Source organism: Sitodiplosis mosellana, unplaced genomic scaffold (assembly GCF_009176505.1).
Source record: "Sitodiplosis mosellana isolate CC-2019 unplaced genomic scaffold, AAFC_SMos_1.0 Smas_scaffold_3, whole genome shotgun sequence".
NCBI classification, from domain to species: domain Eukaryota; kingdom Metazoa; phylum Arthropoda; class Insecta; order Diptera; family Cecidomyiidae; genus Sitodiplosis; species Sitodiplosis mosellana.
In genome coordinates, this window is record NW_022595246.1 from 5,097,971 (window position 1) to 5,124,623 (window position 26,653).

At 35.7% G+C, this 26,653-nt stretch overlaps 8 protein-coding genes across 9 annotated transcripts; 4 read left to right on the plus strand and 4 right to left on the minus strand.

The window, feature by feature from the left end:
* Positions 1 to 1,297: 1,297 nt before the first annotated feature.
* Positions 1,298 to 7,773, plus strand: LOC129566060 (fibulin-1). Its single transcript, XM_055441596.1, has 16 exons — positions 1,298 to 1,994; positions 2,491 to 2,895; positions 2,969 to 3,143; positions 3,214 to 3,416; positions 3,482 to 3,587; positions 3,691 to 3,773; positions 3,865 to 3,993; positions 4,062 to 4,202; positions 4,621 to 4,935; positions 5,075 to 5,212; positions 5,741 to 5,898; positions 5,992 to 6,223; positions 6,310 to 6,437; positions 6,523 to 6,653; positions 6,775 to 7,011; positions 7,397 to 7,773. Exons 1-16 carry the CDS (start codon positions 1,901 to 1,903, stop codon positions 7,557 to 7,559), a joined length of 2,838 nt encoding a protein of 945 aa, XP_055297571.1. The 5' UTR covers positions 1,298 to 1,900; the 3' UTR covers positions 7,560 to 7,773.
* Positions 7,774 to 8,255: 482 nt separating this feature from the next.
* Positions 8,256 to 10,644, minus strand: LOC129566062 (uncharacterized). Its single transcript, XM_055441599.1, has 2 exons — positions 10,423 to 10,644; positions 8,256 to 9,928 (listed from the first exon to the last, which is right to left on the minus strand). The coding sequence occupies exon 2, from the start codon at positions 9,893 to 9,895 to the stop codon at positions 8,552 to 8,554; it is 1,344 nt and encodes a 447-aa protein (XP_055297574.1). The 5' UTR covers positions 9,896 to 9,928; positions 10,423 to 10,644; the 3' UTR covers positions 8,256 to 8,551.
* A 1,696-nt stretch (positions 10,645 to 12,340) lies between these two features.
* On the plus strand, positions 12,341 to 15,228 carry LOC129566072 (exosome complex component CSL4). 2 transcript variants are annotated; one of them, XM_055441608.1, is made up of 7 exons: positions 12,366 to 12,524; positions 12,614 to 12,984; positions 13,095 to 14,083; positions 14,194 to 14,469; positions 14,536 to 14,784; positions 14,856 to 14,949; positions 15,012 to 15,228. In XM_055441608.1, exons 4-7 carry the CDS (start codon positions 14,311 to 14,313, stop codon positions 15,137 to 15,139), a joined length of 630 nt encoding a protein of 209 aa, XP_055297583.1. In that variant the 5' UTR covers positions 12,366 to 12,524; positions 12,614 to 12,984; positions 13,095 to 14,083; positions 14,194 to 14,310; the 3' UTR covers positions 15,140 to 15,228. The 2 variants fall into 2 exon arrangements, with proteins under 2 accessions (XP_055297582.1, XP_055297583.1); XM_055441607.1 differs by lacking the exons at positions 14,194 to 14,469; positions 14,536 to 14,784; positions 14,856 to 14,949; positions 15,012 to 15,228 and having other exon boundaries at positions 12,341 to 12,524; positions 13,095 to 14,053.
* Positions 15,142 to 17,257, minus strand: LOC129566070 (molybdopterin synthase catalytic subunit). Its single transcript, XM_055441604.1, has 4 exons — positions 16,698 to 17,257; positions 16,364 to 16,634; positions 15,526 to 16,100; positions 15,142 to 15,337 (listed from the first exon to the last, which is right to left on the minus strand). The coding sequence occupies exons 1-4, from the start codon at positions 16,824 to 16,826 to the stop codon at positions 15,218 to 15,220; spliced, it is 1,095 nt and encodes a 364-aa protein (XP_055297579.1). The 5' UTR covers positions 16,827 to 17,257; the 3' UTR covers positions 15,142 to 15,217.
* A 974-nt stretch (positions 17,258 to 18,231) lies between these two features.
* On the minus strand, positions 18,232 to 20,587 carry LOC129566069 (uncharacterized). Its single transcript, XM_055441603.1, has 3 exons — positions 20,435 to 20,587; positions 19,523 to 20,138; positions 18,232 to 19,445 (listed from the first exon to the last, which is right to left on the minus strand). The coding sequence occupies exons 2-3, from the start codon at positions 20,036 to 20,038 to the stop codon at positions 18,594 to 18,596; spliced, it is 1,368 nt and encodes a 455-aa protein (XP_055297578.1). The 5' UTR covers positions 20,039 to 20,138; positions 20,435 to 20,587; the 3' UTR covers positions 18,232 to 18,593.
* A 50-nt stretch (positions 20,588 to 20,637) lies between these two features.
* Positions 20,638 to 22,682, plus strand: LOC129566067 (uncharacterized). Its single transcript, XM_055441602.1, has 2 exons — positions 20,638 to 21,160; positions 21,239 to 22,682. Exons 1-2 carry the CDS (start codon positions 20,969 to 20,971, stop codon positions 22,595 to 22,597), a joined length of 1,551 nt encoding a protein of 516 aa, XP_055297577.1. The 5' UTR covers positions 20,638 to 20,968; the 3' UTR covers positions 22,598 to 22,682.
* On the minus strand, positions 22,593 to 24,079 carry LOC129566071 (replication factor C subunit 3). Its single transcript, XM_055441605.1, has 3 exons — positions 23,668 to 24,079; positions 23,315 to 23,604; positions 22,593 to 23,172 (listed from the first exon to the last, which is right to left on the minus strand). Exons 1-3 carry the CDS (start codon positions 23,966 to 23,968, stop codon positions 22,693 to 22,695), a joined length of 1,071 nt encoding a protein of 356 aa, XP_055297580.1. The 5' UTR covers positions 23,969 to 24,079; the 3' UTR covers positions 22,593 to 22,692.
* Positions 24,080 to 24,127: 48 nt separating this feature from the next.
* Positions 24,128 to 26,652, plus strand: LOC129566066 (U3 small nucleolar RNA-associated protein 6 homolog). Its single transcript, XM_055441601.1, has 5 exons — positions 24,128 to 24,436; positions 24,513 to 24,822; positions 24,914 to 25,489; positions 25,599 to 26,204; positions 26,333 to 26,652. Exons 1-5 carry the CDS (start codon positions 24,357 to 24,359, stop codon positions 26,555 to 26,557), a joined length of 1,797 nt encoding a protein of 598 aa, XP_055297576.1. The 5' UTR covers positions 24,128 to 24,356; the 3' UTR covers positions 26,558 to 26,652.
* The last annotated feature ends 1 nt before the right edge of the window (position 26,653 follows it).

Consider the following 26,653-nt stretch of genomic DNA (forward strand, 5'->3'; position numbering starts at 1 on the left):
AGATCTTTTCTAGTATGAATAATTCACTCATTTCAGTGAAAATTGACGTACAAAGTGTTCAAATTATGGAAAAATCTGATAACATTCGAAAAATATTGAACACATCATCCGCTGTGGAATCAATGAATTGGAAAGTGATAAACCCTATTGAGCAAAAACTTTGAACTGTGGATTTTTTCAAATTTTTTGATGAAATTTTGGTGAGATACTTTTTAGAGCCCAAATATGATTTTCCCAAAGTTTCCGAATTTCCCGACACGTTTTAAATTTTCACAATTTTCCGGCATTTTCTGCAAAACTGCGAGTTGGAAAACCTTGAAAATCTGGGAAAACCCTTTTCAAACCTTTTCCAACACACATGCAAAACGGCATTTGAAAATTCCAAGCCGTTTGATCAGGATAGAAGAAAATGTAAAAGAAGTTATAAAAAAATCGGCAATTTTTGCGTCCTATATATAGGACGCTGGTAGAAAATGGGTTAAGAACACAATTCGCCGCCAAAAACAGACGTGATCAAATGACTCACTTATAGATTTGTAGATTTCAATTAAACTTCTGATTATGGTTAATTTTAATGGAGTGTTATTTGCACTTATCCCTTTCCGTTGTTATCTCTTATTTTTACAGTGGAAGCGCAGGGTGATCCATTTTCGTATTTCTGCCAAGAAGATACAGATTGCGATGAAGGACATAAGTGCATCGGTAATATCTGTATAAGATTTCCCCGTAACTAAACAAGAACCGAGTCATCAATGAAGCACTGAGACGCTCATTTCACCTGCAGTAAATTCAACTATGTCGTTAAATGAAACCCGTTTTGTGTTGAATTGGACAATTTTGTGTTTTATTTCAAATAAGAATATCAAGTAAGAATATACCAAGTGTTGTATTCTGTTGTATGTTTCGAAATGCATTCCTTTAACGCTTTTATTTAAACAAAATCATTGAACCCACTCCAGCCGCTTTATCTATTAACTTTGATTCCACTATATAAATTTGATAAGAGAAAATCCTTCGTTTTCTATTCGATTTGCTCAATCAAAACCACGTTGCGACTCTTTCTCCATACTGTCGATGGTGTTGTTGTTGTTGCTGGTTCAGTGTGTAATAAAACAGTTGTTGTTTAAACAATGATTGCGATTGAAATTCGATTCTTAAGCGATATCGTTCCGAACGATTCGTTCGTTCGATTGGCTGGTAGCGATGACTATATTCAAAATTCATTGTTATCCACACAGCCTTATGAATATTCGATGACTAGAAAATTGTAACAAGCAAAAGCAAATGAAAGACAACCACTGAAGTCAAGCGAGCGCACCAAGTAAATACCCATTCAATACAAAATAATATCTTAGTTTGTCTGTTCGTTGACAGTGCACGATAGGCATACGGTGGACAACAGAAGTGTATTGTCGTTGGGTCAGAATGTTCTGATTTTAAACTCGGGTGGGAAAAACGGAGTGATAAATCGGAATTGTTGTTAATTTTGGCATTGACTCAATTTAAAACAAAATTGTGACATCGAGAATTTATTAGGTGCACATTATGTATACCTAAACGAACGTGAACACTGGACACAAAACAGGATATATACTATAGTGTAACTCGAGCGCGCTAGTATCCAGTGTGGAAGTTTAACCTTGGCCTGCTTTTGAACTTTACTTTTTTGCATTGAAATTTTTTTTTTCCGTACATGGAACATTATGCGTGCCACACAGAATTTTACTCACTAGCCTGTGTACCGATGAAGTAATCGTTAGTTTCGTGCAGACCATTCATTGATTACGTTGTGTCTTGGATTGGCTTTCGTTGGACGGAGTTGAAAAGTAGTTGAGATTTTTTAACGTTTTAAGTGCTGTCTGACTTGGAATATTCCACAAGTGATTGTGAACGTGGAAAAATGGGAGTAATGAAAAAATTGAAAAAGCCTATCACTGGCGCTATTTTATTAGTTCTGGTGTTCAATGTGGGTTTTAGTGAATCACTTGATCAATGTAAGTTTATATATGAAAAAAAATTCTTGTTCTGTGTTTTAATACTCAAAAAAAACAATCAAAGTTCTAGCATAAGAAGTGATTAGAAGTTATTAAAAGTTTATTTGAAGAGAATTTGAAAAAAATATGAAGTTTTGAAAATAAAAAAAGGAATAATGAAAAAAATATCTGAAAAAGCTTTAAATGAAAAGAAACAACGAATTTACACCTAGTTCAAATCCAAAAGTTGAATAGAACCTAAAAAAATGAATCATGCATAGCATGGTTTTCCCTATACTCAATATACGACATATATTATGGGTTAAAGTTGAAATTTGACCGGAAAGAGCGTGTTTTATTTTTTTTAAATCGTCTAGAACACGCGTTCAACATGTATGGTTCTAGTTAAAAATAAAATAATAATAAACCTAACCTTCTAAATTTCCAATATCAAGTTCACACTTGTTTTTTCTTGAATAATTCCCTTGATTTACCCACTAATTTATATTCTCAAAAGCGAAATTCGATGAAGACCTATTGAAATGTTGTACAACTGGTGAGCAGCACGCGGAAAAAGAAAGCAATTGTAAAGCCTACGAAATGCCATCTGTTCAAGCTGAATTGATGTCATCGTGTTTTTTCTCGGCCGAAATTTGTTGCAATTCAAAGCTTCGAATTGAACAGTGTAAAATCGGCGTTCAGGCAGCGAAAGAAGGTAAAGATTGTCATAATCCTGGAAATCAAACTGGCATCGAATTCTACAAGAACTGTTGTGAGGCATGCAAGGTCGGTTTGGTGTTGGGCACAATGCAAGAAGAATGTTCGATAGGCATTTTGTTTGGTACTCCATTCGACGATTCATACAATTATTGCTGCAATGAAATGAAATCCACGGACAGTTTTGTGATTAACGAAGATGAAAGTGAGTGATTTATCTAAAACAGATCAATTGGGAAAATGTGCCTTTTCACATAATATCTACGTTGTTTTAACAGATATTTGCACCAAACTTGAGAATTTGTGCTCACAGATTTGTGAACCAACCGACGAGTCGTATGTATGTAAATGCAAAGAAGGCTACAAATTGGGAGATGATAAGAGAACTTGCGTTAAGGAGGACGATGACTCATCGGCAGAGAAATTGAACGAAGTCACTAACAATCCCACTGAGTATGACGACATTTGAACTGATTCAAATTAGGTACCGATATGCAACCGTGTAACATAAATGTATTTTCAGGGATTGTTCAACGGGCTATACGAAAAATGAACAAACGGGCACATGCGACGATATAAACGAATGTGAAGGACCTGACGTCACTTGTAATTTGGAATCACAAGTCTGTTACAACGTACCGGGAACCTATAAATGTTTGGATGTAATGCAAGTGTCGCAATGCCCCAATGGTTTTAAATTTGATCCGAAAATCAAACAGTGCATTGGTAACATTACGCGACTTTTTAATGCTTTTTCATTTCAAATATAAAACCAAACTTCTTTTTGTTAGATATAAATGAGTGCGAATTAGGTATTGGAAAATGTCCTGCGAATCGTCAGTGTGTTAACATTCCGGGTGGATATGATTGTGCTGAATCAAAAAAGACCACAACTCAGTACGTTGATAAATATAAATAGATTTACTATCAGTTTTTGAGTTGAACTGATTAAACAATCGAAAATTATTTATCTCTCTATGGAAATATTTCCTAATTTCAGAACCGACTCCGTGCCATTTTCACCGCAGAAACGAAATTTGACCTGCTCGAAGGGATATAAACAACATTTTGATAAGTGTGTCGGTAAGGAATCGGTATCTCTACCTCGAAATTGTTGATATTCTAAGTAAATAGGTTTTACGATAAAAATAAATGTTTCTTACACAAAACCCAGACATTGACGAATGTGCCGTGGACAAAACGGCATGTGATAGCAATCAGAACTGCATAAATAACTTAGGATCATTCCGATGTGAATGCAAAACCGGCTTCACCATGGATAAAGTAGTGAATGCATGCGTTGGTGAGTAAATGTTGTTATCAAATGTAAATAAAGTGGGAAAAATGACAGAAACAATATTTGTTTGTTAGATATAAACGAGTGTCAAATCAACAACCATGACTGTTTGGATACGCAAAGGTGTGACAATACGATTGGTTCGTACACATGCATTCGACTACAGAGCTGTGGAACGGGCTATACATTGAATGCTGAAACTAGCAACTGTGATGGTATGTCATAGTTTGAATAAAATTAGAATGGATTCGATTCGTCAGCAATTCAGAGGCTATTTGAAATAGTGCACTTTTATTGCATACATTAACTCGGTTCAGTGAATTCAAATGATTCACATTACAATAACAACAGAGCTTCATTGAACCAAGTCATTTGAATATAAAAACAGCACCATGAGCCACACGCCTGTGAATTCAAGCAATGACGCACAGAGAAATAAATTTCGATTCAATGGGTTGTAGTCAGTATACTGACATTAGTCGCGTTTTTAAACGCTAAAATCTGAATCTTTACTAAAAAAACGAATATTTGATTCAATATTAAACTTTGGGGTTGATTCAACGGTTTTTATAAACTAAAATTTAAAAAAAAAATGACTATTTCAATTCATTTTCCTCAAATGTATACATAAAGATGATGACGAATGTGCGTTGGGCCGCCACAATTGCATAAGACCATACGAATGCCGTAATACAAAAGGATCATTCCGTTGTGAAAAGCCGCGTTACACAACGACTTCAACGACAACCACTTCCACGACATCCACGACAACAACCAAACGTCCGTACGTTCATACTCAGTACTATCCACCGTATACACAATCGTATAGCAGTCGATTGAACGTTTGGCCACATACAACAACACCAGTGCCGCGACACATTGACTATGATCAACGGTACGGTCCATGCAACGAAGGATTCCAACGAAGCAATCAAGGCGCTTGTATAGGTAAACTGATTTTATGTGATCATTTTTCTAAAACATTTGGTTTGTTCATTTTCGATTGAAAAAATGTACGAAATGATCGAAAATACAGATTTGCTTTAAATAATAATGTTTTCAACCATTAAATATTCAATATCGGCAGATATCGATGAGTGTGTTCAATCTAATCCTTGCCGACGTAATCAAAGATGCATCAATACGAACGGATCTTATAAGTGCCAAAGTTTACTCCAGTGCTCAGGAGGGTACACATCAAATGACGAAGGAACTCAATGCATTGGTACACACATTAATCTAAGCACCCGTATCAGATACATACCTTAAACATATCGATTTAGTGGTGAAGATGCTTCGATATTCTAGCTTGTTTTCTATCAATAACATCTCTTTGCTAATGATGGGTGGCGGTTTTTCTCTGTTCCATTGTGATAATATGAATAGTCGCAAAAATATGTTGCTTTTAGATCAGACAGTGCACATCGCACATTCATTTAAAGGTAAAACTAAAACAGTGATCAATTCAATCTGAATCTCATCTCGAATCCGGTTCAATAAGTTCTATTTTACTAGCTTACTATTGGATTTGGGGTAACTAATCAAGTAATGTATTAACGACCTTTAGATTTTCTTCTTCGTCTAATTTTTTTTTAATCATTTTCATAAAAGGTTGGATTTGAATTCTTCTTTTTTTTTACTAAAAATGTTTATCAATAATTGCATGCCTTTTATTTTCAAGTTTTTATGTGATTTATTTTTCATTTCATTTAGCATTTTTCATTGAAACTCATTCCATTCGTTCTGAATCTAGATATCGATGAATGCCAGCAAGGGACAGCAAATTGTGGCCCAGATGAAATCTGCAAGAATAAACCGGGTGGTTATACATGCTCTTGTCCCGCTGGCCATGCTTTGAATGCACAAAGACGTTGTGACGATATAGATGAATGTGATTTCTACAAGGGACAGGTTATTAAGAGACAAACTGCCATATTTTTTTGTTTATTCTACTTGGTTCTATATTGAAATCTCTAATCTAATTTCAATAAAATCCATTTCTAGGTATGTTCCAGCAATTCGAATTGTATAAACACAATCGGTTCGTATCGATGTGACTGTAAAGATGGGTTCAAAAAACAAGACGGAAATGAAGATGATAAAATCTGTGTTGATGTCAATGAATGCCTTGAAATTCCTGGTCTATGCCAACAAAAGTGTATCAATTACTGGGGATCATATCGCTGTGCTTGTGAAACTGGATTCCGTTTAGGTGAAAATAATCGAACATGTGAAGGTAAGGCTCATCTGACAGAGTATTATGTCTCATTTAGCCTATTGAATTTCGAACAAATATTAACCATAATTTCCCTTGAATCTCAGACATTAACGAGTGTGAAGTGCACAAATCATACAATTTGTGCTTAGGAGTATGTGAAAATACCCGTGGCTCATATCGTTGCACTTGTCCATCAGGCTATACACTTGGTTCCGATAACAGATCGTGTCAGGTAAAAAACAATGGCGCCAAGAGCCAATTTCAATACTATATAGTCGCTAATTTGAATGTGTTTTGTTCATATCTTCTGATTAAAGGATATTGATGAATGTGCCACAGAAAATGTGTGCACCGGCCCGAATGCAATCTGCACAAATATACGAGGAAGCTACCGGTGTACATACAAAAACTGTCCACCTGATTACATGAATGATCCCACGCATAAAAAGTAAGCCATTCTCCAATTCTATTTTCAAGCATTTCAAAATTGAATTTTGAAATTATTCTATAAACGAAATTAGAGTATGTTAATCATAATTTAATTTAAATATGTAATTGGTAAATTTCAGCCGCTGCAAACGAATTTCATTAACATGCGATCACGGAGATATGGAATGCTACCGAAGACCAGCTTCGATTACATTCCATTTTATAACATTGGTTTCTCAAATGTCTTTGCCGCCAACTGGCAGAGTTCTTTTCACATACAAAGGACCGAGCTGGTATGAGAACATCGATTTCGACATGAAAATCGTAAATACACAAGCACGTGGCAATGTTCGACGTGTAAGCGACCAATTCTTCAGGTTTGTTATTAGTATTTCATCTTTTTTTAAGTGATTTTCAATCATTTTATATCGTCTCGAGTCGATTTTGTGTTCTTTCACTACGATTTCGAACCATATAGTGGCTCGAAGCATATATAAATAGTTCATTTATTGACATTTAAAGGCACTATTTCTAAGGCACATGATTGCAATTGTGTACGATTCTGAATCGGTCAACGATCTTTCTTTTTTATATGGAAATAATCGTGCACGATCGTATATTTGCTATTTCCAAGGAAACGATCGGTGGACAATTACAGAAGAATCATACACGATTACAATTGTGTGCCTTGGAAATAGTGTCTTGGCGATTCTTTAGTAAAAAAGAATGGAGATAATATCGACAATCGGTTTTCAATTTCAGCATGGACAAATTCCAAAATGAAGCACGCTTGAGTTTGATGGAAAGTTTGGAGGGGCCACAAGATATTGAAATTGAAATGAGCATGACCGTTTTCAGAGATGGCCAACCAAGTGGAACAAATGTCGCCAAAATATTCATATTCGTCTCGGAATATCAATATTAGAGCTTAAAAATCGTTTTTGTTTTTAGAAAATAGAATAGTCGACTTTAAAATCAATAGATTCCCATTTAAATCACACAATTCTACTGTAAGCATATCAAATATCAAGTAAGCAAATGAAATATCGACTCGATTTTATCAACAAAATACATAAAACAAATACAAAAATCAAAAAGATTCTTTAAAAAATTGAATAAAAATGAAAATTCGTGTTGAATTTAGAGTTTTAATCAATATTCTTCATGCTGAAGAATGTGCTACAGGAAAATCACAAATAAGCTTGCACTCTGTGTAATCAAATGTTGAAACTAATACTTCAGAAATGTTGTAAACATTTTCAAACATGATCTTTGCCTTGTATTCTTATAGAAACCTACGTTTTTTATTTGAATCAATCATTTAATGCCAACAAGTCAACCTCTTAATAGAAGCTGTGAGGAAAATTATGTAAAAATTAAGTCAATTTCCTAGATTTGGAAGTATGCGATTTGTATATCGTCAAAAACATTAGAGCTTTTGTTTATTCAGTAGAGTTTTGGATCAGATAGACCTTGTTTCCATTCCAATTATCGATCGATTTGTAAACGTAGAAGGTTAGCATAAATTCAATGTGATGTGTTCTAGGTCGTGAAAGTGCTTTGAATTCTCGAAGCGATTCGACTGTAAAAGTTAATGTACTGTAAGTAAAACATGAAAATGTACGAAAACAAAATTCGTATTAAAGAACAACTAAACTGAGTCTACTGCGAACAATTCTCTCTTTTACGCTAACAGCAATTCGTATACGAACAAGTCAGTGTGACAGTTGGCGTGAGCGAGACAAAGTTTGGCAGCAAACAATTTGGTTATGTCGGTTTAAATGTTCTTTCTATTTTTAATTTTTATTTCTTCATTTTCAAGAAAGTGTAACAATTCAGAGAAATTGCAGTCTGCATCTTTACGTATCGAAGTGCTTAAACTAATATGAAAACAATTTTTTTTCCATTTGTTTTTGTTTATTCAAACCAAGTGTCAATATTCAGTTGACATCTTAAACTTTTTAGAAATGAATTTTCCATAACATCAAGCCATTTACGATTTGCTTCTAGTAGTTCGTTTGGTACATTGATTGTGCCGTTTTCAATGACGATTGTCACTTTAACACGATTCTGCTTAGCTAAACTCAATACCGATTTAAAATCATCCGAGTCTATTGTCATGTCTTTCGTATCGACTGAAAGAGCCGATAAGTGTTCACCATATTTCAGGGCTTTCTTAATACCTGCTAAGGATATTTTCGGGCTAATACTCCTAATATTGTCCTGTTTCACACAGATCATTTCTTCCAAAGCCGGTAAATGTTTAACATATTCCAAGAGTGTTTCATCTGACATTTGCGTAATACACAGTTTTTTCAGTTGTTTCAACTCCAAAATATTCAATTTGGATGTGGAAAATTGCGTATAATCATTCAAAATTCCTAAAAATTCTATAAGCACTTTGTTTTCAATAAGACATTCGATTAGTCTCCCTACTGGAATGATAACACGCGCGGTAATAGCCAAAGATCTTAGGTTCTGCAATTTGCCTATGTGCAGCATGTGTTCATTTAAACTGGGTGATGAACTATGCAAGTGTACGAACAGCTTTTCCAGATTTGGTGTCAGATTGGCGATGTTTTCGTAAATTTGCGGTGTTATTTGTTTACACAATCGAATGTAGAGGCTCTTCAGTTGTGGATTTAATTTTAAGAATTCAACGGCCTGATCAAATCGCAATTCGTGGACGACATACAATGTAACAATTTCCAATTGCGGGAATGGTTGAATGAGCCATTCCCAATCACTGACTCTTCCCCATATCACCAATCTCCTCAGTTGTGACGTACACTCAAAATTGCGAATGTTTGTATCAAGTATTTCTAGTTCGGCTAACGCTTGAAATGGTGATCGGGTGTTGAAATTGACCACATTGGATGAACAAATTTTGAATGTCCTCAGTGTTTTTCCACAATGATCGGCGATCATATTTTGAATATCGTTATGGAGTTCTTCTCCATCGAAATAAATGTTCACAATCAAATGGCCGAAGATGTTGAGCAAACTTGGCAATCGATTCACTGTTACGGTATTAGTGTTATCGCTTTTGTTGTATAATTCACCAACTCGAATCTTTCTGTACTTTGTCCGGAATGTGAGCTTCGCATTTTCCTGGAATCCACGGCATGTTTCTGCTGCACTCAAAAAGTCTCGCACGCAATCCATTTGACGAAAAATTGACTGAATGCAATCATCATTCAAAGCGTTCAGAATGTGCTTTGGCGAATCTTGTGCCGGTGGCATTTCAACATGATCATCCATGAAGATTCGTGGTACAATTCAGTTAGGCACGAGCTGAAATAAGGATTTTTTTTTATTTAACACGTTACGGATTGACTTATAATATTAAGAGGAAAAAATTTAATTTAAAACTAAAAATAAATCTAACTACGAAAAAACCGGACAACTTTTCGCTATAAAACTTTAGTCGAAATACTGTTTTTCCTATCTTTCTGTCTCGAAGTAGTTCAACAAACGCAGCAATTCGTATGATAACTATTGAAAATGTTACTTTATTAAAATTCGCTTTTCACTCTCAGACTGAGGAGCAAAGGCAACTTGATAGAGTTTCAATTCCAAAACGAGACTGATTCATTGCGAATGTTAGAAAAACAGTATGAAGAGTTAGCCTATTTCAGATTTTCAATATTCCACCAACTAATAATATTTTTTGGAACTAATAGAAGTTAATTGCAATATCTCTTTAGTGGGTAAGTAATCAACTTCAGAAATGTTGTAACCATTTCCAAACATGTTCTTTGCCTTGATGTATTCTTGTAGATACTTACGTTTTTTCGTTTTTTTTATTTGGATTAATCGTTCGATATCAACAAGGGAACCTCTCCATAGAAGATGCGACGGGATTTATGTTACAATTCAGTAAATTTAATCAAATTAAAGAAATTGAGAAATAACACGATGATATCAAGCTTGGATTAATATATATGGAAAATCGTGTAAAACCAAAAAAAAAAAAACTAACGTGTAATTTGAAATGCCACTAAGTTGACAGATACGTTTGACAGGTTCGTACATCGGGTAATAGTATTGGCCACTTCATTGTTTTTTATTTCAAATTACACGTTATTTTATCGTTTTCCGCGATTTTATATATGAATCCAAGTTTCATTGTTTGTGTGTTGTCTCCAAATGATAGAATCTAATTAGTATATCATCAGAAATGTTAGATCTTCTAATAACTGACGGGTTTTGAGTCATAAAACCTTGTTTCCATTCCAACTACATACATATTGATTATCGACATACGATAATAATTCACCAATTCGGATCTTTCTGAATTGTGCATGGAAAATGAGCTTTGCATTTTCCTGGAATCGAATGCACGTTTCTGCTGCGCTCAAAAAGTTGCGCGCGCTGTCCAATCAACGAAAAACTGACTGAATAAAATCATCATTCAAAGCATCCAGAATGTGTTGTGGCAAATCTTGTGCCGGTGGCATTTCAACATCCATGACGATTCGTGGTACAATTCAGTCTTTACGTGAGCTGAAATAACAACGAAATATTTATTCAATATATAAATAAACTGTACATTTTTTAATTGAAAATATATAAATTAAACTCAAAACAAAACCAGAATAATTTTCTTGTGCTATAGGATTGCTTTACTCCTTAACTTTTTGTCTTGAGGTAGTCAAACAAACGTGGCGATTCGTGTTAAAACTACTGAATATGTTACTTCGTTAAAATTCTCTTTTTCACTCTCTGACTGAGGAGCAAAGGTAACTTGATGATATTTCAAATACACAAAGAGACTGTATCATTCTAAACTTAAGCCGAATGAAGAATTGGCTCAAATTGTTCGATATATATATGGTTTCGGGCAAGGCAAGGCAAGGCAAGATATAACCCAAATTGTTGTAGTTCCAGAAAAACTGAGTAGATACCACAGATCACTCTTAATCTCCATTAATTCATATCCTTTTACGTATTCACCTTCTGTAGGGGCTTAAAAGCATTCGCAATATAATATTCCATTGGAACAAATACTTTTCAACATTTAAACATCCAATTCATGTTTGCATGTTCTTTTCGTTACTCGAAATAATCTCAATTAATTGTGATGGATCGATCAATGCTTCTGAATATCAAAAATTCGTTGTTTATTCGTCTTTTTCAGGAAGAAATTAATTGATCATGCAACATATATATCCTTTTGACAAAAACAAAATTATTCATAATCATTTTAGAACATCAATAAGTACTGAATCTGAAAAAAATCGTTTATATTTGTTTTAGAAAATGGAATAGTCGATATGAGACCAATAAATTTAAATCACTCAAATATACTGTAAGTATATCAAATTTCAAGTAAGCAAATGGAATCGATCAACAAAATACACGTAAATTTTGTGGCTTCATTTTGAGAATAAAATGATTGAAAAAGACTTCGATTTCTTTCAAAGGTATTGTGAATCGTTTTAAATTTAAAGTACGAATGAAATTTATCGAGAAGTGGTTTGGGTTCATTTTTGTAACATTCATGTGTGAGCTTGTTGACACAATCTGAGAAAAAAAAATCCGATAAATCATTAATACCACGAATTATTTTGTTTTTAACAAAGAAAAACATAAAAATCACTATTTGTACTTTTGAATCCGATATGCAAATCAAGTCCAATTAAGTACAAACAAATCAGCTCTCTGGTGGTCATCAATGACACTAATTTTACCGTTCAATTCGTTGCTTATTCAAGTTGGTGGGCGCTTGTCCAGTGTGCGCAAACACAATCACCTAACTCAATCAGTGCAGTTCGCATGCAAATCATATACCATCAGTTTTGGCGCGATATCCTATACACTTTGCACTTTGGTATTGACAGTCAGACGTTGAAAAATGTCCATGACGTTTAAAGAAAAAGTAGAACAGGTAATGAAAAATTATTTTTTGTTCATAAATCATCAATTTGTTTGATAATATTCTAATGAAAAACAAAATTGCCCACCAAAAACTGACAGAAGAACAACTTGATTATGCAATGACAAAACTAGGCAAAGGCCTACAGGAAAAACTAAGAAAAATCCGCTACGAACAAACAAAACGCTACCAATAAACAAAAACAACAATCGCTGTTGCAATGCCGGTGGTCACTGCACAAAAATCGTTTACTGGATCCGACACCATTGTGAACTCATTGTTTGCTTCGCTCAACGAGCATTTCTTCAACAACGCATTGAATGGCATCACTTTGAAATGGTTGACCGAGCTCAAGACGCGTACGGCTGTTGGTGTGATTGCTAAGAAAGTCTTCAATACAAAAACAATGATTTGCATGAGCAAACCTCTGCTGGCAAAATGTACACGCAAACAATTGGTGGAATCACTTTTGGTAAGATTTTTTTTAATCAATTTTCCAAATGTCTTGTGTTGCAAACGTTGTGTTGGTTCAATTTGGAATAGCAATGAATTAACTGGGACATTTGGTGTTTTTTCTCACAGTATGAAATGGTTGTGTTGTACATCGACTCGAAGTTGTCCGAAGTCAAAAATAATGACGACAGTGACGATGAACAGTCGAAACATTTTCAAGTGATGCTCAAGCGTGCAATGGACTCCATAAATCGATTATCGGGAACAAACTTGTCGTTCAATTATACACATCGAGCCCATTTGACCACAGACTCATTCGATGAATGGATTGATGTCGATGACGAAATCAATGTGCACAAATTCAATGATACCGTGGTTTGCATCTCTGATGATGACGAAGACGAAGACGACAATGAAGAAGTAGATAATTTTCAAGAAATTCGCAAAACTGGCTACGTATCGATTAAACCAATCACCGATAAGATTATTGTTCATAATATACCCGAACATGATCTGTCCTGCTTAAACAACTGGATGTTCGTTTGTTGCTGTTGCACCGATTACGGCGCTATGTTCGAGAAAACGTTCGCCGGTTCAAACATCCGTTTTGTTTCAGAAACCTACATACTTCCACAACAATGTCCAATTTGCTCGCAAACAATCGAAAAAGACAAGTTAAATGAGCATTTGGTTCGTTCATGCAATATTTTCTGTGCTCAGACGAAGCTGGACTGATGGTGATTTTAATGTATTTTCTATTTGTTTGTTTTATTTAATATTGTTTTTATATTGATTTTGTAAGAGAGAAATTGTTTAATTTTAAATCGAATATGTTCATCGGCTTAGAAGCCAAATCACTGCGGCCTAGAGGCCAAATCATCGGCTTAGAAGCCAATCCAAGATTAAAAACATAAAGATCAATTGTATCCAATGTGAATGATAGTATTCAGATTCCAAGTGAATTGAAACAGAGAATTGAAATGAGAATCGAATTGACAAATGCATAAAAAAAAATAGCAACCAGATTTTGTAATAACCTAGATAAGATGTGATTGAAATTAAAGAAAATTGTCTGTCGTTCCTGAAAAGCGTGAAATTAATTTTTATCATATGGCAAAGTAAGACCAGGCCACCAGCATTATAATTTTATCATGGGCTTTCTTAGAAAATCCTCTCCTAATAAAAATTTGGCGGTTAATCATCATCGTTTTTCTGTTTAAATTCAAAGCAATTCAGCACATTTTGACAGCACTGCGTGGTAACATAACCTCAAAACTGAGTTTGTTTTGAAAACACACATGCACGGTCGATGTGTTGATTCGGTATAAAGATTTAGCGGTGAAAAATGGGCGAAACAGGTAAAAAGAGTGAACTGATATGTGTTCCAGGACAGCGGTTGTGTTTATCAGATGAAAACACCGTTTCTGGCGAGGGTACATACGAGAGACAGGGTTACATTTACTCACTATTGGCTGGTATTGTGAACAGTTCACAGAAAGACAAAGTAAGTGGCCCACATTTTTTTTTTGCAAAAAAATGTGGCATTTTTCTCATGTTTTCGATTTTCCAGTCAAAAATCATCGAAGTGAAAACGCTCGGCAATCAAACAATCGTTCCAGTGGCTGGTGATATTGTGACGGCTCGAGTGACAGTGATAAATCAACGTTTTGCCAAATGTGCAATCATTTGCATTGGTGATGTGATTCTAAAACGAGTCTACCGGGCCCTACTGCGAAAAGAGGACGTTCGAGCTGAACGAAAGGATGAAGTGGATATGTACAAATCATTTCGACCCGGAGACATCATTTTAGCTAGAATTGTAAGTGGTCTCCAAACACAATGGCATATTCCGTGTTGAAATTCATACGAAAATTGTTTCTTTTTGTTTAGCTGCCACAAAACGAATTACATTGCTATCAATTGAGCACAGCCGAATATGAATTGGGTGTCGTCGTAGCACACGCAGCCGAATCTGGTCCACAAGGTAAAATTGAATGTTCATAAATTAGTGAATGCCAAGTATTAGAATGCATCTCGTTTTTTTAGGCGTTCCAATGGTGCCCGTGAGTTGGACAGAGATGCAGTGCCCAGAAACACTGGCCAAAGAACCACGGAAAGTGGCAAAAATCGTTCCAGAAAGTGCTGTACAAGAGGCGACCAACAACAAAACTTAATGTTTTTTTTCATGCATAAAATCAATTTTATTTACGTTTTTATTACATTTTATAAAGGAAAATAAAACAAAATATGTATTAAGAGCTAATTTTGTTGGTCACATTTTTCAATAATTCGTCCAACTCAGCGGGAGTATATTTCTTTTTTCGTTCTTTCTTGATACTTGGCACATTGTCGATATTTTGCGTTGATTTATTCTGGAAATTGATTGAAAAAGAAAAAAAAATTAAATGAAAAGCAATGAAATAGCGAACCAATGGACAAATAGTCGTGAATTGGGTCAATCGTATTGACTTTGCGTTAGTTTATAGTGTTGAAATCACGATTGTTCAATTAAAAAATGAATAAATAAAAATCGTATGAAAACCTGTTCAAAATGCCTTACCAAAAAGTGTGAATACTCCGGCGAAAGCGTTTCCAAGTACAAAATTCTCTGTTCTATTGCTTTCAATCGTGCGAATACTGTTTTGGTAGACACATTCTCAGCGGACATATTAAGATAACCCTCAACGTTTGAAATACGTTCTTCAATGCCGCTGGATAATGGTTTTACCGGCGCATCTGGGTCAGGTTTGATTTTAATTGGTGAATTATTTTCCATGAGTTTATCCAAGGCAATTTTATAGTTCGTTGTCTGTGGACCGGTTTCATTTTTCACACGATGTACCTTTAAATGACCTTTTGAGCCTTTAATTCGATATACCGTGCTATTAACACGGGCACATCTCATTTCATCCTCTTGAGTGTCTTTAATAAAGTCATGCACATTACTGTTGTTAATCTCCTCTCGTTTACGTCCAATGAACGATGCGATGCGACGCTTTATTTCCAACTCATCTGCTCGGATTTGGAGTAGGCTCTTTGACACAATGACATCGTTGCTAATGGGACAGCAAGCGTCGAAATTCACATGGGATTTAGTTCGTTTGGGGCGCTTTTGAGGCGGCTGAGGCGCAGGCGCTGTGGAAAAAAAAAATAAACACCAATTCAAAACGGAAGTTTATCGAGTGAAAAGATGGGGCGAGGTTAATATTTGGCACAATAATATTGTATTTAGAAGAAAATTAGTGAATTACAAAATGGAAAATAGATCTACTGATATGCAATTGACTACTATGGTTCTAGTATTTGGCTGAAATTGCTTTGATTTCTTTTTGGTTTTGGTTAGACGGTTTCAGGCTGTGACCATCCGCATTCTTTGTTCTCTTTCCACATTTCGGTACCTTCGTAATCGCCACCGTAGATTTCCTTTTTCCAAATCGGCACCGTACGTTTCAATTCATCGATAGCAAATTGGACGGCTTCCAAACTGTCTTGACGATGCGGTGAACTGATCGCAATCACCACGCTGCTCTCTTTTATCGGCACCAAACCAAGACGATGATACAATGCAATGTGCAGCACATCAGTCCACTTTTCACGAATATCATCACAAATTTTGTTCATCATCTTGTCTGCCATTTTGTCATAAGCCTCATATTTCAATGATAAAACCTATGAAAACCAGAAATATTGATGAAATTGACTTATTCCAAACGAGAAAATTAGAATACTTACTGGTTTATCATCAAAGTTATCCCTTGTTGTTCCGACAAAAATCGAAACAGCGCCACACCTTTCGTCGGTAACCAACTCCGAAATTGAATTAATGTCGAGTTTCTCCTTTGTCAACTTGACGAAATTCATTGTTACGTCTTTGGCGCTTCCTTTATCCGCCACTGATCGGTGGAATGATAGCGAGTTCGTCTCCCGCTTTCAAATTCAACAACTCTGTCGATTCGTCACAGTAGTCACTGTTTAAGGCAACCAAAAAAGTCTTTCGGAGTGGCTGCAAATTGTACGTTTTGCTTAAATGCTCAACTAGGTCTGCGTATGGGATTCGTTTTGGCAACTCGACGTCACATTCACTCAAGCCAGCAAGTTCACGTGATTTAGCGAAAAACAATAATTTTACACGAACAAAATTTTCCATAATTTTCTTTCTCAGACGAATGCCATTTCAGATGCGGTTACAATCTGAATATAGTGATAGGAGAAAATTAGACAATGAATGATAACAAAATATACACATACATTTGTTGATACGGTACGGTAATCAAGATAATTGAATCAACTGTCAAAATGTCAAACTTTATTTGCTTTCACCCGTACGTGATTTACAAAAACCAACACGCTGTCATCCCTATCGGAAACCACCGTTTGCTAGGAACATTGTTTCTGGCTATTTTATTTGAACAAAAAAAAATTGAACTCTCATTTGAATGGATATTTGCTTTGGGTTCCTTTTCCAAAGCTATATACAATTTTGACAAATTCAGAGGGAGAAAAATAGATTAAAGACTTTGGAATTGAATGTTATCAATAAAAACCTAGATTCGAACAAATTCGAAGCATCTATGACTTTATTACTGTTGTTCCGAAGATTGAATTGATCTTCATAGAATACGACTTGTAGTTTTTCAGACTGGAATTAATTGAAAATCTTTATAAAATGGTTAAACCATAAGTGGGAGTCAACGTCGCCCATTTCATATTCAATGCTTTTTATGACTTTTCTGTGATTTCAAATCATGTTAATAAGTATTTTGGTTATAGTTGGGTATATGAATCTTGGATAATTTTAAATGAAAAATTATTGAGCATTTACTCGGATGGGGCTTAATATCGCTTATTTCAAACAATAAAACTAAACCAAACTAATATACTCTATTTATTCCGACCAAACTGGTCATTGGAATTGAGAGATTTTTAAAAAATGACCAAATAAATAAGTACATCCATTAAGGTTTATGCTCTCTCTCAAGCAAACGACAAACACATTGTCAAATAATTGGGAACTCAAAATAAATCATCCATAATTTTACCCGAACATCTGTTCCCAAATGACAAAGCCATTTCAAATATTATTATCGCCGATCTGAGTATTGAATTCAAAAAAAGAGTAAGAAAAAAATAAAGAAAAACAAAAAGAAAGAGACTGCGCTAACCAAAATTATATGTTGAGTATCGAAGTATAAATCGTATGTGATTTAGAAAAAGTAAGACGCTGGCATCCCTATTAAAATCATAAAATGAATATCAATGCACTGTGTGTGTTTTTTATTCGAGCTGCATTTTTTCATTAATGCATTTTTTATTTAAAAATTCTTATCGTAACAATTTTTCTGCCGTATTAAAATATTCTAAATATTCAAGATTGTTCCGGGAAAAAAACCTTTATCTCTACGAACACAGGCCCGATCTGAGTGGCATTTTATGGGCAATAATTTCTTTCTATTTTTGAAATTTTTTTGTTTCTTTTAGATGGGTTGATGGAATGAGACTTAGTCTAAAGTAAAATAAAATTTATAAAATCCTGTGAGGCTCTTCCATGGGTAGGGGAAGAAAGAAATTAGCATGAAATATGAAGCTGAATGAATAAATGGTCAACCTTATTGATCTATTTCGTTGTATTTAAAATTCGTTCCAAGCGAGAATGGGATTGTTGTTTTTGTACTGTAGCTCAACAATGTGCATATACAAACGCAGGGCTGGTCCAAGTTTCAGATTGAAGCGATTCAGAACATCTTCGCGTTTGATCAACAATAGTGCGTCACCATCGATTTGGTTGTCCTTTAAGAGTTGTGCGAATTGTGGTGCTTTTGCCGTGAAATAAGTATAGACTTCATCGCAGTCCCATTTCCGAACGTCTGGAATACTTTCATGTGGTTTAATAATCGTCTTCGTATCATATTCAATGTCCATTTTCTCGTCATCACTTTCCGGACGCACCAAATCTGATTCAATCTTCGTTGGCTTGGTTTGGTGTTCAACCAAATCGGTTCTGACCGAAATTATCATTGGGCCATTGCTTTCAACTGACGTTCGGCCAAAGAACGGTTCAGTGCGAGCGGCTTCACGTTCTGGTGATGGCGTTGATTTTTCACGTTTAATTTCCAATTCAGCTTGAAAGTCGATTTGTTCTGAACATTCTGTTTCTCGATCAACTGATGGTGTCTTGTTTGAAGTTGCATCACTATCGATTGGGAACGAGACGATTTTCTTGATGGTCTTTGTTGCGACAGTTGGTTTCGGAGCAACTTTGACAGTTTCGTTACGTGGAAAACCGGGAAAACCTTCGGATTTTCGATTCGGTATCAAAGACCGTGGCGATATTTCAACTGGCTTCTTGGCCGCCGCCAACCCTTTCATACACATACCGCAGGTGAACTTTTTCTTCACCACGTGTTTTGGCAACTGTGCAAATTTGCTGGAGCAATGCAAGTGGTATGAGCTTAAGCAAAGGATGCATTTATAGAGTTGCTCCTGTTTTTTGGGGGAAAAGAAAAATTTTGGTCAAATTTCATGATAAATCGATTTTTGAATGACAAAAATGTGCTTACGTTCTGTGTGATTCTCAAGCAATGCTTGCAAATTTTACAAGTGGCACATTGCCAATTGTGCTCTTGGTCGGCAGTTTTGAAGAGTTTGTCATTCCGTAGGCACGTGAAATGTCCGCGACTATTGCAGTCTGTGCAATTGACGAAGCGTCCTTTCTTGATATCGCTGCGACCACATACGATGCAACCGGTACCATCGTCGGCAACGGCAAAAGTTGAAGCGCATATTGTACGTCGACGATTGTTTATTACAGCCGCTTTCACTGGTGCTATTTTCGCTTTTTCCTTCTCTTCAATCGGCGATTTTTCTAATTTCTTCACTTGTTGCTCGGGTTGTGCTTCAACTACCTTGGAAGCTTTCTTCGACTTTGCCGTTTCCGTATTTGGCAAGGAACGTCGTTTAGCACTTTCCGACGGGTCATAGAACACCTTTGGCTTACGAATACGACCACTTCTGCTGACTACCGGCTCTTCAGGTGATACATCCGGAAATTTGCGTTTTTGCGGTGATGATGCCATTTTCTGTGTTTATACAACGCGCGAAAGACTGATTTCTTCTAAGCGTAAACTTTTGATATTTCAATAAGTGTATTTCTTGTGCTACACCGTGTTAGTTTCCCTATCAAATACGGAAGTAACGTTAATACAAATGCTGAATAATTAAAAAAAACATATGAAAAAAATTAACCTTCTCAATTAAAATGGCTCATAACATAAAATTTATTGAAACAATCAACACAAACATACAATTTTATTCTCAAAAAATTCTTAAATCAAATTTCAATGAAATTCCAAATTGTGCCAAAGAACATTGACAGCTCTTTATATTACACTTAGCCGCATTGGAATTCAATAAAAATTTCGTTATATTTTCAACGTTATTTTTGAACCTATGAAAATCCTTCGGAAACCTACCTTGTAATCTTGATTTAGCACGTGATTGAATGCAATTTGTTTGCTTAGTTTTGTTGAATTTGAAATGTAATGCTTCCTCAGTTTGAACCAGTAAGCGAGTTTATTCGTGCTTATGAAGTACCAACGAAGACCAAAAATGATATATTTCATTCTGAATTGCTGAATCAGGCAATAGGTAGCGTTCCACATTTCATGTACGAATGGACTACGTTCATTTGGTGCTGCTTTGAAACGTTTAAAGTGCATTTTCATAAATAAAATTGCAAATTTGATGTGAAATATTGAAAAAATAACAACTTGCAATTAAATTTATTGAAAGAAATCTAAAATTATCGATATAGTGCATTGATTGGGTGGTTTGCGAGATGTCAAAAATCGCAAATGTGCTGGATGCCGTACTTGTCAAATCTAACGTCATGTGAACTAAATACCGATAAATGTGTTTTTATTTACCTGAAACAACAGATGAAACGTGCCGAGGAATAAGAACTTATCGCATTCATCTGTTATTGAACTGGATTTAGATCGAGGAATATGGACGCCGAATCGGAATTGAACTTGTACAATCATGTGAACTTTTTGGCCACAACATCTAAGCCAAATAAAAAATCCGCAAACCGTAAGAATCGAAGTGTTCAAAATGAAAGAACGCTCAAGTCGTTTCCAAAGCCACAGTCGCAGCAGAATGCAAGAGCGAAGAAAAACATTAATAAGTTTCAATCCAAGGTAGGGTTTGGCCTTAATATTTTTTCTTAGGGTGTTCAATGGCTCATCAACTTATTTAATTCTTTTCGATTTTCGTAGCCATACCAAGGTTCAAATGCATCCACAAAGCAGAAATCATTGAATAATGTCCGTCGGATACAATTCAAACTCAGTGCCAATGAGTTGTTATTCTTCCCAAAGCGCTATAATCCAAGGCCTGAGCGTTCAGCGACAACAGTTCCCAATGATTTGATGCGCAAGAGTAATTACCTGGCGAAAGTGAGTGTGATGTCAACTGAAAAACAACGAAAATTGCGATCGGAACAAGATGCACGATATTTAAATAAGCCAGCAACGATACCAGATGTTACTGAAGATGAGGAAAAGGCATTATGCTATGATCACCTGGTTGGGCGATGCAATTCACAATCATATTGTGGTAGATATCATCAATTGCGAAATCCACGAATTTTCGGTGTTTGTAAATACTACCTATCCGGATGTTGCACCAATGGTGATTTATGTCAATTTATGCATGAAGATTATCCATGCCGATTTTACTATTTGGATATCGACCATCCAAAGGGAATAGATGAAGAAAACTGTCGGTTTAAGCACGGTGGACCACTTCCAAAGCGACTTTATTATAATTTTAAGAAACAAATCGGCATGTGGGCAAAAGAAATTACCAAAGAAAAACCAGAGAACTTTGATAGTGTGTTGATGGATTATATAGAAAAATTTGAAACAAAACATGAAAAATTAGAAGAAGAATATGGCGTTCAGAACGATGAACCTTCAACAGTAACGTCAGAGGATGATCGATTTTCAATTGAGTCAATTCTCTCGAGTAAACAATTAAAAGCGTTAGCAGAAAAGAATATCACAACTGCAGCACAGATTAATCAAGGTCCCATTGATGATTTAATTGACTTGGGATTGACAATGGATCAAATTTATACAATAACTACAAATACATGCAATGAAAGCGATCAATCTCAAGTAACGGGTGAAGATTTTATAGATCATAATGTAAATGATGATGTTATGGGGTTGGATATAGTGTTAGGTGGCTCCAATAATTCAATTGGTAGCTCAACTAATGTACTAGATTGTGTAAGTAACGCATTAGACAGCTCAACTGATGTCGATTCTCAAGAGATTCAATCCATTGGAGATTTAGATGTAGATTCACTGCTTGGTTTTGCACAGATTGAAATGAAGGAAGCTGAACAGTTTCTACAGACCAAACAAAGCATATTTTTAGGTGGTCAAAGACCAACAAATGAATGTTTAACTTTAGAAAAGAAAAATTCAACAGATCAACTTGTAACCGTATTCAAAACCAAATCAGAGGCCTGTAAAACTGAAATGATCAATCAAAAGCAAAACTTCAACTCAGATAATTCAGATGACAGTGATAGTGAATTTAGTTTAATAATTAACGAGGATGTTTAACAAATGTTTGGTAAATTTTATTTTGGATTGACATATTGTTACATTTTATTCTGAATAAACGGTATAACTTAAAAATGAGATGAAATGCATTGTGTTTAGAATTCATCCATGGCCATCATTTCGTTCATGAATTTCTTGTAAATCGCCATGAAATTTGCGACGAATGCTTCCAGGTGGAAAATGTGTTTGCTACCTTGTTGCATGCGGTGCTCGTAGATGCATGCAAACTCGACCGTTTTTGCTTTCAACGTCATATCACACTTTTTTACCAAATTCTCGACCAATGTTTTGAAGATGGTGTCAGCTGGAATGCCTTGGGCCAGTAACTCGTACAAGCGTTCACGAACTTTTTCCAATTTAGCCGGGGTTTGTTCAGAGAGGATTTGATTGGCTGTTTCACGCAAAAATATTTGCCATTCGAGGTCCATGATCTTCTGATTGGCCGTAAATGGATACTGTTGAGCCCGAGTCGCTTCCAACAATAAAATGGCACGGCGGAGATTTCGATCGGATTGAGTTGCCATACGTTCAGCCAATTCACGGGGAATCGTACAATTTTCTTTCTTACAGATTTTCTGCAATTTTTTTTTGACAAAAATTGAAAATTAATTATTTAAAATGACGAGTTTCATGTTTGAAATTGTAAAAAAAAACTTGATGTTTTAGGAAATTCAATTTCCAAATATAAAAAAAATACAAATTTATCTCAACACAAACCTCTAAAATACCAGCAACGTCATTAACAGTTGGGGCAGAGACGCGAATACCCAAGCAACGACTGCGAATGGCCGGAATGACTCGTGACGTTGAATTCACGCACAAAATAATACGGCATGTGCTCATGTACTTTTCCATCGTTCGACGCAGTGCATGTTGAGCATCCTTTGTCAGTGAATCTACCTCGGATAGAACAATCACTTTGAATTCTCGTTGGCCAGCGGAATTCAAATTGCGTGTTTGAGCAATTTGTTTGATGAGTTCAACGACAACGATACGATCATGAATACCTGAAATGAATGTTTAATTTTAGGAACGAAAAATACAATAAAAAAAAATCGAAATAAAAATACCGGCATCCGATGGATTAATTTCCAAATGGTAATTACTGCCGATGGTGAGAATTTCCATTTTCTTATTCGATGCCGTTGTGAAGTGAAATATTTCATTTTTGATATGCTCAACACCTTCGCCGTAAAGTTCACGCAACAAGCACAAGATGCGAGTTTTTTTGCCAGCACCGCTTGGACCGAAGAACATCAAATGTGGAAAATCGCTTTGCTGTGCTAAATTCTTCAACTGTTGTGCCTGATCCTTGTGATAATCCAAGGTGTCAAGTGTTCGTGGCCGGTGCTTATCAACCCACAAAGCCATTTTTTTTACCAAAATATTTCGAAAAATTCAACAACAAAAAAATTACGTCTGAATCGATGAAGAGTGTGCACAAATGTCAGCGGTTTAGAATTTTCAGCGCCAAAATCTGTTTACTTCGTTCAGCAGACATATTAAACGTCACTTTAGTTGTACCACAGCCGCATATGACAGATGGACACATTAGTTGTCAAAAAAAAGTATTTTGTGTTTGCGATGCAGAATTGTTTATGTGACGACTATTGATGATTCTTTGAAGAGATTTTTTTTTTTAAAACTCTATTTTTGTGATATTATTATCAATTGAAACGTACAAATAAAGAAACAGGTTTCGTTTTCGATGTAACATTTTGTGGAAGAAAAGAAGAAATTGGTAAAACACAACGTAAAAATGGCTGATGGAATAGATCGTTCTGTACCCGAGTATGAGCAAATGCGAACTCTCAAACTCTTTTCCGATGAGGAAATTTTGTAAGTAAACAAAATACTATGCACCCGTCTTCTTTGATCTTCCACATTATTCTAATTTGTCATCGAAATTTCATAGGAAAATCAAAAAGACACGAGAGAATTTCGACTACAAATTGTCGCAACCATCAAGAGGAATTAAGGATTTTGTTGAATATATCAAGTATGAGCGTGGTTTAATGGCCACGACTAAGGAGAGGATAAAACAGAACAAGATCACCACAAACCATTCGATATTAATACAGATTGCCGATCGCATGAAAAAACTCTATGCCAATGCTCTTTCGAAATTCACGAACAACATTCGCTTTTGGGATGAATACATCAAGTTCTTGCAGACATTCAAGTACACAAAGGACATCTCATCGGCTTTTGACCGCATACTACAGGTTTGTACATTATAATAATATAGAATGCAATGATGGTAAAAAAAATGAAAAAGAAGAAGCTTAATAAAACGTCAATTTTGTGTGTCTTTAGTTCCACAGTGAAAAGCCTGAAGTATGGATTCGTGCGATTGTCTGGGAATACAAAGAGAATTTCAACGATGAACGAGTGAAAAGTCTCCTACTGCGCGCACAACAACGTCACCCTGAATCACAGAAGCTGTATTTGACATTTTTCAAAATTGAACTAGAAAACAAGCGTAAGTCGGAAGAGCTCGAGGCGTTACAGCACGCTGATATCGTCTACAGCAGCAGTAAAAAGAAGTTTACAAACATTGATTTCTTCATTGAGATGCTGAATATCGTCGACAAATTCAGCTATGCCAGCTCCATTCAACAGAATATTCTGGATGACATGCGAGAAATGTTCCCTCGCGAAGAACTTCTCTGGCATACGCTGGCACAACGAGAATTAAGTGGATTGTCCACGGTTGATTGCACGGTGGATTTCACTGGATTGATTAAGTCAGAGGATGGTGTGAATAAGGGTGAAGATAGCAAGGTGAACTTGAAGAAGCTGAAAATTGAAGATTTATCTGCGCCAGCACAACACACACTGCGAAAACGCATTGAACTTTGCATTCAAATTTATGAAGAGGCTGTTAAATTGGTGGGTTTAAATCAAACTCTAGCATCATTTTAGCTACGTTCTAAATCAAGTTTCAAGTCTTTTGTATGGACAATTATTTTGCATTGAAACATTCTATACCTTTTTCCAGGTCAACACAAACAAAATGTGGAACTATTACATCGATGCAATGTTGGAATTGAATAGCGATCTATCGACGCAGTCTTCAATGAAACGATTCGCATTGAAAAAGGCCTTCGAGGGAGCGAACGCATCGAATCACATGTCTGAAGATCACTATTTACAGTACATCGAATTATTGTACACGAATAATCCAAAGGACGATAACATTGAAAAAGTGTTTCAGAAAGCCACGAAAATCTTTGAATCGTCGGTACGAATATGGCTTCTTTGTATGCGCTATTACATCCAAGACAATAATTTTAAGAAGCTTCAAGACGTGTTCAAAACTGCCAAATTTTTACTCGGCCCAAAAGGATCCGAACTATGGCAATTGTATTTGATCTACTTGAAATCGTGTCGCAGTTCCGAAGCTCATGCCGAGTTCGAGAGATACATCAACGAATTGTCACGTCAAACCTTTGCCACTTTCAATGTGTTGAAAGCGCAAATGTTAGAACTGCTCGCGACAACAGTGAATATGAAAAAAGCCCGGAAGACTTATGGTTCGTTCATTAAAAATCATCCTGTCTGCTATGAGGTGCATGAAATGATGGCAGAACTTGAGGCTAAACAGGTAATACATTGTTTCTCATTGTTTATCCCATTCATAGACATTTCCGAGTTCATTTTTCTTGTTGTTGAATAAAAAATATTCGAAAAAGGTTAAAAATCTAATCATTTCATCATTTCCATTGAAAATAGATGATCCGCGATCCCGAATCAGAGCGATACTGCCTGGAAATGTTGATACTGAATTTCGGAAAAACAAGAACAGATGTTTGGCTTCGATACATGCGCTTCGAACGCTACGCCGGTGAACCGAAAAATGTGAGCAAATTGCATAAAAGTGCATTGGCTACCCTCAAACCCGAACTTCTTGATGACTTCAGTGCACTTTACAATTTCTTCTCCAACGGTGTTGTTTAATTAGTAACAGACAATCCATAGCAACCAAATAGTTTTTTTTTTCCTAAATTTCCAATCAAATCAAATAAATGCCATTTTAAACAATCAACCATAAAC

What these genes read in the sequence shown, in the direction of transcription:
- LOC129566066 (XM_055441601.1), top strand. Translation starts at nt 24,357, where the DNA reads ATGGCTGATGGAATAGATCGTTCTGTACCCGAGTATGAGCAAATGCGA. An exon ending in CTTTTGACCGCATACTACAG is followed by an intron (nt 24,823 to 24,913) that starts GTTTGTACATTA and finishes GTGTGTCTTTAG; the next exon opens with TTCCACAGTGAAAAGCCTGA. An exon ending in ATGAAGAGGCTGTTAAATTG is followed by an intron (nt 25,490 to 25,598) that starts GTGGGTTTAAAT and finishes ACCTTTTTCCAG; the next exon opens with GTCAACACAAACAAAATGTG.
- LOC129566072 (XM_055441607.1), top strand. Translation starts at nt 12,733, where the DNA reads ATGCCGGTGGTCACTGCACAAAAATCGTTTACTGGATCCGACACCATT. An exon ending in AATTGGTGGAATCACTTTTG is followed by an intron (nt 12,985 to 13,094) that starts GTAAGATTTTTT and finishes TTTTTCTCACAG; the next exon opens with TATGAAATGGTTGTGTTGTA.
- LOC129566071 (XM_055441605.1), bottom strand. Translation starts at nt 23,968, where the DNA reads ATGGCTTTGTGGGTTGATAAGCACCGGCCACGAACACTTGACACCTTG. An exon ending in AATTAATCCATCGGATGCCG is followed by an intron (nt 23,605 to 23,667) that starts GTATTTTTATTT and finishes CATTCATTTCAG; the next exon opens with GTATTCATGATCGTATCGTT. An exon ending in ACGTTGCTGGTATTTTAGAG is followed by an intron (nt 23,173 to 23,314) that starts GTTTGTGTTGAG and finishes AAAAAATTGCAG; the next exon opens with AAAATCTGTAAGAAAGAAAA.
- LOC129566069 (XM_055441603.1), bottom strand. Translation starts at nt 20,038, where the DNA reads ATGGCATCATCACCGCAAAAACGCAAATTTCCGGATGTATCACCTGAA. An exon ending in GCTTGAGAATCACACAGAAC is followed by an intron (nt 19,446 to 19,522) that starts GTAAGCACATTT and finishes CCCAAAAAACAG; the next exon opens with GAGCAACTCTATAAATGCAT.
- LOC129566062 (XM_055441599.1), bottom strand. Translation starts at nt 9,895, where the DNA reads ATGGATGATCATGTTGAAATGCCACCGGCACAAGATTCGCCAAAGCAC.
- LOC129566060 (XM_055441596.1), top strand. Translation starts at nt 1,901, where the DNA reads ATGGGAGTAATGAAAAAATTGAAAAAGCCTATCACTGGCGCTATTTTA. An exon ending in TCAAAAAAGACCACAACTCA is followed by an intron (nt 3,588 to 3,690) that starts GTACGTTGATAA and finishes TCCTAATTTCAG; the next exon opens with AACCGACTCCGTGCCATTTT. An exon ending in AGTAGTGAATGCATGCGTTG is followed by an intron (nt 3,994 to 4,061) that starts GTGAGTAAATGT and finishes TTTGTTTGTTAG; the next exon opens with ATATAAACGAGTGTCAAATC.
- LOC129566070 (XM_055441604.1), bottom strand. Translation starts at nt 16,826, where the DNA reads ATGAATTTCGTCAAGTTGACAAAGGAGAAACTCGACATTAATTCAATT. An exon ending in ATAACTTTGATGATAAACCA is followed by an intron (nt 16,635 to 16,697) that starts GTAAGTATTCTA and finishes TGGTTTTCATAG; the next exon opens with GTTTTATCATTGAAATATGA. An exon ending in CTACGGTGGCGATTACGAAG is followed by an intron (nt 16,101 to 16,363) that starts GTACCGAAATGT and finishes TTTTTTCCACAG; the next exon opens with CGCCTGCGCCTCAGCCGCCT.
- LOC129566067 (XM_055441602.1), top strand. Translation starts at nt 20,969, where the DNA reads ATGGACGCCGAATCGGAATTGAACTTGTACAATCATGTGAACTTTTTG. An exon ending in TTAATAAGTTTCAATCCAAG is followed by an intron (nt 21,161 to 21,238) that starts GTAGGGTTTGGC and finishes CGATTTTCGTAG; the next exon opens with CCATACCAAGGTTCAAATGC.